The sequence below is a fragment of the Camelus dromedarius genome, chromosome X (genome assembly GCF_036321535.1).
Source record: "Camelus dromedarius isolate mCamDro1 chromosome X, mCamDro1.pat, whole genome shotgun sequence".
NCBI classification, from domain to species: domain Eukaryota; kingdom Metazoa; phylum Chordata; class Mammalia; order Artiodactyla; family Camelidae; genus Camelus; species Camelus dromedarius.
In genome coordinates this window covers 9103286-9113603 of record NC_087472.1, presented here as the reverse complement: position 1 = coordinate 9113603, position 10318 = coordinate 9103286, and the positions used below count along the sequence as shown (strand labels likewise).

Here is a 10318-nt window from a genome sequence, read left to right as displayed (position 1 = left end):
AATGATGAAAGAACAGGATACTGATGCATACGAGATATAACTATTAACCTTACATCATTAATTTTTTTAAATATCTGTAGTGAAAACTATTTGAATTAAGCTCATAGAATCCTGAAAAGCAAGACAACTGATGGCAAATAACAACTGCCCCAGACACGGTACTATAAAACTAAGGAACCTATTTTAAAATGCACAGTTGGTAACAAATCTGAAGATAATATGCTAAATTCTCAATAATAGCACAGAACTGTTTTTTTTGTACTTTTGTGGTTTTTTATAGTTTTTTTTGTTTTGTTTTTTAAATGATACCTGATCACAATGTCCAGAATATTTCTGTACACATAAGCTTCAGTGTCAGTTTGGTATACTTTTCCTGTCTAAATTTATACTTATTGATAAATTCCCTGTGATCAGGAAAACAAGTCAGGCATATTAAATACATATTAAGCAGTACATATTTTCTTATTTAGTATACAAAGTACTTCATAAATATGAATTATGTTACAAAAATAGCTTTGGGTGCGCTCACACGGTAAGCACTTTGCTAATTTTGGACAACCTGTAAGGATTGTGGGTATTTCACATAACTGAGAACAAACTCTAATGTTAGTTTAATTTGAGCCATGTTTAATTCTGATAAACATCACGTATTTCTTCAGATCACCACAAACGCTATGTAACTCACACTGATTTTTTTTTCTTTTAGGTTTTATGTATAGACAGGTAATGCTTAAAGTGTTCAAATTTATTTTATAGTTATGTAATGCATGGTATATTTTAAACAAATATTTGCACAATTTAACATTATAAATCCAGCGGTTTCAAGATGCAGGCCATAAAGGTTACCGATTTACAAATACTATCGAATGTTCTCTCTTGGCATGCTTTTTTTTTTTTTTAACTTTTCAGATAATCTTTACACAGAGTTGTTACAATGCCACAAATCAAAAGGATTATTCCAGTTCCACCAACTTAATCTACGTGCAAGATGAAGGACCCAGGTGAGGTACAAACACAGGTACCAGTTTTCTGGAGTTCGCTTTACAAAGCACAAAGAGACGAAGGTTTTGCATTGGGGTACAAAACAGATCTGCCTCTTGAGGTGAAATTCAGTGTATTATGTATATAAAGCATCCCTTTGGCAACAGAGTTCGCAGTATCCCCACAGGACTCCACAGTATCGGTTTTTATGTAGTCGAATCTATTAAGGAAATTCTCTTCTACAGGACACATCTTTGCAGCTACAGTTAATGAGACACCCTTGGAAACACCTGCCTCTATGCCTATTGATAATATAGTATTTGGAAGTTAGAAGTCAACAAAAGGCACTTTCATCATTAAATAAATGTCCTCTGTGTGAAGTAAGATTGCATGACCTAGATCTTGTTCAAAGCTGTCTGCTCCTCCAGGACCTGCAGGTAGTCGGGGGAACTCTGAAGTTTTGCCTTCAGTTCGAAATACTCGCTGCTCTTCCTTTGCTCCACAACAATTTTACTGTGGTTGCCACCTATCAGCGACTTCTTGCTCTTTTTGTCTTGTTGTTTCTCCGGATAGCGGATCTCGAAGCCACTGACGCCGATGCTATTGTACTCCTTTTTGCTTTCCAGAAAATTCTGAATAAATACGTTGGAATCCCTGCTCGGGAATAACTCATCCAGCTCATCAATCGTGCTCAGTCGCTTCCGGGTATCCACGTGCAATAAATCTTTCTCCTTGTCGGCCGCGTTTCTCATAATGACTTTCTGTCCTGGAGGGTCGGAAAACATGAACCCGGTCTCGGATTCCTTCAGGCCACAGGTGTGGCTCTTGCTCATCTGTTCTATGGTTTGGGGGATGAACGCCTCGGTGGCCAGCCCGTCTTTTTTACTGGTTTTGGGGTCGTGTTTCCTCAGCTGCAGCTGCACGGAGCCGCACTCCGGGTTCCCCAGGCCTTCGTGCTTCACCGTGGGTTTCTTGTTTCGTCGCAGCACAAAAACAAGAAGGCAGAAAGCCACGAACACAGTTAAAATGAGGACCACCAAGATACTCAGGATTAAAATAGACAGAGGCACTGGACCACCGGGAGGGCTGCGAATGGGCCCCAGCGGGGTGGTGAACGTGACTGCCGGGGCCGGGCTAGTGAAGGGCGCAGATGGCTTGTTTAAGAGTTTGGGACATAAGATCTCATTCTTGAGAGACTTGAGTTCGATATTGGCGAACTGCACAGGTGTCTCGCATTTCAGCTCTTTGACCACGATCCCGTCGCTCAGTTTCTCCAGCCATAGCTTTAATGCCACCAAGTCACAAGTGCAGTCCCACGGGTTGCCCTCCAGGTCAATCTGTGTCAGAGACTGCAGCTGATCCAGGACCCCGCTGACGGGGAGGTACATGAACTTGTTGTTCCGCAGGTTCAGTCGAGCGAGGGGGGCTCCGGAGAAAATGTACACGGGCAGGCTCTTTAAGAGATTATTGTTTAAGTACAGGAGCTGCAGATTCGGCATCGAGTCAAAGGTGCCCGCTAAGATTTCCTTAATCAAGTTGTATTCCAAATACAGATACTGCAGGTTATGAAGGCCGGAAAAGATCTCGGGGTAGAGTCTTTCGATCTGATTGCCATTGAGATACAGCCGGCGGAGGTTGGTGAGGTTGTGGAATACCTCTCCCTTGATCGCCGTGATCTGATTACTGCCCAAATGAAGCAGATCCAGTCCTTCGAACTCAGTAAAGTCTGAGGTGTCCACATCTTTGATGCTGTTGCCATTGACGTGCAACTTCTTGGCATTTAAAGGTTTCGGCATCAGTTCAGACATGGACTGGATGTTTTTCTCTTGGCAGTTGACACTCAGTCCCAGATCTGACGGGTGTGTCTTGCAAAAGCAAGGCGCCGGGCAGGGGGTAAGAGGAGGCACCCTCGTTTGGTAAGACACAATCTGGCTAAGACTGCGGTTGGAGAGGGCTTTGCCTGCCACGATCCCAGAGATCTTGGACGGATTTGTCGTCTTCGGGGGTTTGGTCACTAATCTGTGTAAGGACGTTTGAGTGGTGTGACCGTTGGGGGTGGTGTAGCCATTTTCCAGCTGAGACGGAGGCAGGACTCGCACATCAAAATCACTGCCTGTGCCCATGGGGCATAATTCTTGTTTGTTGGTTTCTTTTAAAAGCCTTCCATATAAGTCACTGGGGGTTTCACAGATAGCTTCTCCTATGTAAATATTATATGGCATATTCTCCAGCCAAGCTTTGAGAGGCAACAAATCGCAGCTACAGTTCCAAGGGTTATCTTCCAGCTGCAATTCGACAACACGGCCTATGTGTTCCAGCACTCCGATGTAGGGGAGCTTCTGGATTCTGTTCCCGCGGATATCCAGATGGGTCAAAGATGCGAATCGGAAAATATTATCAGGAAGGAATGAAATCAGATTGTCATTAAGGATGAGAACTTTCAGTTTGTGGAGCTTATTGAAGGCTCCTCGTTCAATATACTTGATTAAATTGTAGTCAGCCTGGAGATACTCCAAGTTCTCTATGCCAAGGAAAGTGTCAGCCCGAAGAATCTTTAATTCATTGTTGTTCAGGTGCAACTGCTTTAATGCACTGAGCCCAAGAAAGGCTCCTCCCTCAATGTTCTGCAGTTTATTATTTCCCAGCTGCAGGGATACTGCGTGTGAAAAATTCAAGAATGTATTTGGATAGAGGATATTTAAAAAATTGTTTTGGAAATTGAGGTGATAAAAATTAGACCAAGGGGGTTTCAGCTGATTTGGCCTGTAGACTGAAACCTTCTCACAGTTGACATAGAGCACATTCTCAACTGACACGCAGGAGCACACATTGCAAATTTCCACCGATATGTCAGAATCTGCATTTGTCGAAGAAATCAGGGCTGACAAAATCAGAAAGAGCCAAAGAAACATCTTCTTGCAATCAGCAAACAACTTTATGCTTCTGAATAAAGAGAAATAATCTAAAAAATAAAAAGAAAACATTTTTTCAATGATCGTTACTTGAAAAAGTATTTGTGTTTAAATCATACCGCCGTCAGGAACACATGGGTATAATAATTAGCTTGGTATTTTTAGGGCACCAAAAACTCCAAGTATTCTCACTCAGTTGAACAAGAGCCACCAAAAATACCATACATTCTATTTCTGTACCTGTAGTTTATACAAATTTTACATGTGCAGAAGACAAAAAAAAAAAAAAAACCAGGAAAAAAAAAGATTTTTGATTGTGCTTAGACCGTAACAATCTGAAAATATTTTCTTTGGACCACCAAATTCCATCCTTGAATACAGACCTGAAGCTTCCTATTGGCAACTCTAATGACTGAACCCAGATCAGAAACTATACCATGTAGTTGTTAGCACCACAAAGGTATTTCAATTTGTAAATGTCTACTCTCTAGGCTTCAGCTTGATAAGAAGCCATGCAGAAAGCTATTAGGGCCCTGAGTTCCATGAAGGACTGCAATGGGAGGGCAGGGTTGCTGTAGAGGGGACAGTCAAAAGATCAAGGTGGCAGAAACCCCCAAAAGATACTTGGCCTGAGCATCAGCCCAGAGGTCAGCACATGGCCACGAATCACTTCACTCCTGTACACTGCTCTACAATGTGTTAAAAAAAAAAAAAAACACAGTTGACCCTGTGGGGTTCTAGAAAAAGAGCAGAGTAGGAGATGGCCAAATGTGAGTTTCAGGTAAATAAATGGTATCTAGTTTCCTGTTGGTCATCTCCCCAACAGGAGAGAAAAGCCTTTTGTCTTTGGGTCCCCAAAAGCAAGACAGAATCCTGCCTGCCCCTGCATTTCCTACCTGATGTCCAGACAGCCTTCCCATCCCCCAAACTGGCTCTCCTGCCTACCTGACTCCCTCCCATACCTTTCTGTGCCATTCTGAACCGAGGTCCGACTGATACTTGGCTCAGATGCTTATCTCCTTCACTCTGACCACAGACTGCCACTGTTGAGGAAGACGAGTTCACACACTACAATCCCTGAGTGGCTTTATCTGCAGCGCCAGACACATTTAGTACAGCGAATGTTTGTTCTAAAATCATCCATTCCCCAACATCTCCCTCCCAGTATTACCACTCCATGTCCCTGGCTATAAACAAGTCGAGAATCACTTAGTGGAGTTTCAGGCTTAATAAATTAACCCCTGGCTGCCGATTCCTTCGATACTGCATGCATATACAAATATATGCAATGCTTCAAGGAAAAGATTAAGAGGAACCACAAGCACTGTGCATTTTACTGATGCAGTTTTAGCCATGTGAGTCTTTTCCATCTCATATGGGAAGCTGGCTGCATTTTCAACATGGTTACCACCAAATATTAATTAAATAAATAAATTACCCGGGAACACACAATGAGGGAATGATACAAAGAAAGAAGTGTCACACAGAAACTCCTTTGTTTATTTTGCCCACGAGGAACCAGATAGTGGCAAACCGAACATGCCTCAAGGTAGACCATCCATTAGCCATGACCCAGGAAGATTTGAATTTTGAGTAGTTTGGTTCAGAATACACCGGCACTGCCGATGCTCCTTGGCTGCCGGATAGACGTGCATTTCCCCTATTCACGGTGATAGCTTGATTGGCAGTGCAAAAACAAGTCATAATTTTTAAGTATGACATCATCCAAACTAACTTTCATTGTAAAATCAAAATTTCACATGCTCTTTTGGCCCTCCTACAGAAGTGGTTTTCAGCAGCTACTCTGGTTCATTAGAGTCATTTCTTGTTACTACCTCCCCTCGCCCCCCACCAAATAAATTTTTAAAAAGCAACCACAACAAATCAAACCCTAACCAAAAAGCGATGTACCTGAATTCAGTACAAAACACAAGAACCAGGAGCATCAACAAACATCTGAAATTGCATAAGGAGCTGCCCTCCTCCTCGTAATTTCTGCTTTAAGTAGCAAGGGGGGAAAAAGTGCAAGGACGAGCTAGGAAGTTCCCAAATGCAGCTCGTGTGAAACAGAAGCCGCAGGCAGCTGGAGGATGGAGCTAGGGAGAGGGGGAGTCGATGTGCCAAGGAGAGAAGGGAAGAGGGGCTGAAGGGGCAAGAGACCATGGAGAGGTGGAGAGGAAGAAAAGGAGCTAGGGGAAATCGAGCAAAAAAGGGGGGGAAAGGGGCATCGAATGTAAGCGAAAGAAACCGCACATTCACATGGTACCAACAAAAAAAATGTACAATTTAAAATCAAGGGGAAAAGGTAAAAAAGAAAAAAAAACCCACAAAGTGTGAGTTGGGTACCAAAAGCCATCTCTCCGGCTGAGAAGGGTGGCGGGTCTCCCGATCTACCTCTCCATCTCTCTCTGTCTCTGTCTCTGTCTGCCCGCAAGACGCCCGGCTCCCACCGCCGGCTAGGACTGCACAAACCTAGCCTTATGACAAACCCGGCAGCCACCAGAGTGCCGCGCCGGGCGCTCCGCTTCCGCGCGGAAGGAGCGAGCCTGCAGGGGGCCGACGACTGGGGAGGGTGCGCCCCTGGAGCCGGCCCGAGAAACCTCCACCAGCCCGCCCAGGGCGCGGGTGGAGGGCTCCACGGGAAGACGCGGTCCTTGCCGCCCCCGGTGCGCTACCTCGGGCCGGCAGCGACGCGGCTGGAGGGGCCGTTGGCGATGGCGCGTACCGCAATGTTTTGCCGCATCTCGGTGCCCGGAGCCCGAACGCAGCCCCCTCCCGGGTCCCGGGCCCAAACAGCGGCCTCGTGGGCCGGGCCGATCCGCGGAGACGGAGACCGCTCGGGATGTCGCGGGGGCTTCAGCCCCGCTGCGCACACATTTCTCCGCGCGCTCCCGTCCCACAAGGGGCAGCTGCCGGAGTTTCCGTCGGCCTCTCTAGACCCGGGCGTGAGGTGGAAGAGACGGCAAGCTCAGGCCACGCACGAGGGTGATGGCCACTGGGGCGTCAATGGCCCGCTTGTCACAGGCAGAGTGACCCCCGTGGCTGAGAGCGGCGGCCCAGGCTCCCCCTTGCGCGCCCACCCCTACCCCACCCCCCACTCTGGCCAGCCACATAATGCTGCTCTCACCCAGTCAAAAATCAGCTCAACATTTGGGCATCTTGCAAAGTCGTGCTGCCAGCTCTTGCTCGGCTTTGCAGGGCTTTTAGAGTTACCCACCGGCTTCTCTCGTAGTCCCTGTCTTGCTGGGTGCCAGCAATCTCCGACTGGCTCCAGGGCCACTGCCGAGACCCCCAGATCCACGTCCGCCTAGAGTGTCTGAGAGGGGGGCACAGAAAACAAAGCCCAGCCCAGCGCAGCGGTCCCGACAGCCCTAATCGCCCTAGAACAGGACACTTTCCCGGCCGCCCCGGCCGCCCGGGGGGCAGCGAGGCTAAAGACACCGGATTCTTTCGGTCCTCGGGGACTTGCGACCGCGTCGTGGGTAGGCAGGCTGGGCGCGGGGGCGGGGGGGGGGTAGCCACTACAGCCGCTTTGGCCACTCAGCCGGCCCCAAACCAACACGACCCAAACTAAAAATAATAAGCTACCTGCCCCCCTCCGCGCGCACGCGCGCGCACACACACACACATACACGCGCGCGCGCTGCCGAGCCGGGCTGGGGGAAGAGGCAGCGCGTGTCGGTGCAGCTCGCGCAGCCCCCGCTGGAAATTCACCCACCTCCGGAACCCGGCGGCTCTCGTAAGGCCCGCCGCGCCGCGATCCGCGCTGCAGTTTCCGCGATGGTCTCTGCGTGATGCGGTCTCGGGCTCCTCCGCGCCCGCTTGCCCGTCAAACCCACCGAGCAGCCCTCGCAGGCAAGCAGGCGGGCAGCGGCGCGCGCGCGCGCGCACCCGCCAGACACCGCGCGCGCACCCAGCCCCTCGCACACGGGCTGCACCTTTACATACAAGCGCCGAATCCCCGCCTCCGCCCCCGCCCCCCCGCACCCCCCCGGGCACACACACAGCACCCCCTCTCCCGACACTCAAGCACCTCGACCCCCGCACATTCCCGAGGCCTCCCGGGTCCCCCACCCAGACACCCCTACTTGATTCCTCTTCTACCCACACACCGGGAGAGACGGCGCACTTTCCTCCCGGCATCCCCCCTCTTTTTGCCTAAAACATCCCCTAGGGAGGAGCGACCCTTTCCTCACACATAAAGACCCCAGTCCCCTAACGCGGACGCGCCAGCCTCCATCCCCCCCCCCCCAAGAATCGCACACTCGAGTCCTTTCTCCTCCCCCAGTCCCCTAAGAACGAAGGCACATACGCATACACACACACACACAACCGGGGCGTTCCTTTGAGAGAGCAGCCAAGATCCCAGGCAAAGCCAAAGAAACATCGGAGAGCCTGGGGGAAGGGGGGATCGAGGGAGGTAGACAGGGGCGTCGAGTCTACGCGGAATTGCAAAATTTCAGGATCGAGGGGGGTGAGTCAACAACAATGACATTCAAAGGCAACAATCGCACTTGGGCTCTGTATCACGGGTACGGTACCTTTGGCTAATTGTCACCCCGCAGAACAGAGGGCTCCGGGAATACTTCTTCGGTAGCGGGCGATCCTGGATGGAGCCTTCTTGGGATCAGTTTCCTGGGAGCCAGTAGTATTCGCACTCCCCCTACCTGTGTGCGCGTAAGAGGCTGGGGGCTTTAAGGCAAAAGTGTGAAGCTTTAGCCCAAAGTGAGACTATTTAGTGGGTTTAGGGGACGGGTTAATTCTCCGCACCTCAGAACTCTGTGAGCCTTCGGTGTGGAACGGGTTAAGCGGGGTGGTTAAGGGGCTGGGGGTGGGGAGAAGGGATAGGGATAGAGGAAAGAGAGGTGTGGGACTGAGAAAGATGCCGCACTTGCGACCAAAAGAAGGGGAAAAAAAAATCTGCTTTGGCTACTGAGCATGCCCAGTTCCCAGCTCAAGCCCTATAAGGGAGGCATTGTGTGCGTTCCACTTCTCCGGGCTTTGGTGGTGACCGGGAGGGGACTTTGGTTCGGGAGGGTGGTGGTGAATGGGAGACTTTAGGGAAGGGGGACAGGGTCTGGAGCTTTGGGGCTGTGCAGAAGCGTGTGTGAAGGGAAAAAGGGAAGAGACCTATGGGATACCTCGGGGAGACAGAAATGGAGACGAAATAGACTTAGGAAAAGTCACTTCAGTACCCCCTCATTGTCATGTGTGTACCAAAGCGGCTTTAGCAGTTGAATCGCAAATATCCAGAGGTTGCACATCCGGCGTGTGGATTGTTCAGGCCCCGTTCGCTAGCGCTGGCACAGGGGGGTAGGCATAGCCCGAGGAAGGGCTAACGCTGAACCGAGCTTCCTGCAGATTGCTAATCCAGTTCCTAAGCTTAGTAAGCAAGCAAACATACCTGTGGGGCGGGAGAGTTTGGCTATCATGTGTCTATTTTAAATACCTGGCTTTACTAACCAGAGAAGGCTAAAACGGTCGTTTTCCTCCCCTTCCCCCAACCTTGCTGTTTTTGTAAGTGCTTGGCTAAGAAAAACAAAGCTCTCTCTTTACTTTGTGTCTGTGGAAATAAACTGCCTTTAGGTAAATAGAGCTAAGTTATAAATGGGAAGTATTTCCCTAGGACATTTCAGGCAATACTGCAGGGCCCCTTTCGTCAGGACCTATGTTCTGCCTAATCCACTTACTCAGATTCCAGCAGAGCCAGTACCCAGAAATGCTTTTGCTTAAAAACGAAAAACTCTTCAAAACTAGCAATCGCTTTGAAACCAGAATTTGGCTGTCTGCCTGAACTCCTACAGTTAAACATTTACCATAATTGGTTGATGTTTAAAGGCAGAAAAGAAAAAAAAATCTGATGAGCAAAGGATTTATTACATTACTTGTGGAGACTATCTTACCTTCCGTATTATTAGTAGTAATCTGTTCATATATAAGTTTCAAGTTTTTCATTTTTGTCATTTCACTGAGGCTGCCTTCAGGATAGATTCATGCAAATTCATGCAAATACTTGTCGGGCATGGCATGTATACAGAGAAGCACAGACAATATTTAAATAGATATGGATATATAGGCATATTTCTTTATGACCTTGGTAAATATGGCATCTTTCATTAAGAACCCTTTCTCCACCCCAACTCCTCATTGCCCTTAAAATTTTCATCTTCTTTTCTTTTCAAAACAAGCTAGAAGCAGAAATTGAGTGGGCAGCAGTGGTAAAATTTGCTATAGTCAATGTGAAATCCATCATGAAATAGCGTGGCTTAAGGAAACACTAAAGGATCTGTCCATAACATATGTAATTGTGCAGCTCCTCTTGGTAAGGTGAAATTTGTTTTCTCTATAGGTAACAGCTGCAGTATGTCGAAAAATCCCTCTACTCTTGTACATTTGAACAAAACAGATCCTGCTAATTAAGAATT

General features: G+C 48.3%; 1 protein-coding gene across 2 annotated transcripts; it reads right to left on the bottom strand.

Moving 5' to 3' along the window:
• Positions 1-900: 900 nt before the first annotated feature.
• Positions 901-8785, bottom strand: SLITRK4 (SLIT and NTRK like family member 4). 2 transcript variants are annotated; one of them, XM_064483007.1, is made up of 2 exons: positions 8435-8785; positions 901-3943 (listed from the first exon to the last, which is right to left on the bottom strand). In XM_064483007.1, exon 2 carries the CDS (start codon positions 3891-3893, stop codon positions 1377-1379), a length of 2517 nt encoding a protein of 838 aa, XP_064339077.1. In that variant the 5' UTR covers positions 3894-3943; positions 8435-8785; the 3' UTR covers positions 901-1376. The 2 variants fall into 2 exon arrangements, with proteins under 2 accessions (XP_064339077.1, XP_031302303.1); XM_031446443.2 differs by lacking the exon at positions 8435-8785 and adding an exon at positions 7612-7730.
• Positions 8786-10318: the final 1533 nt, after the last annotated feature.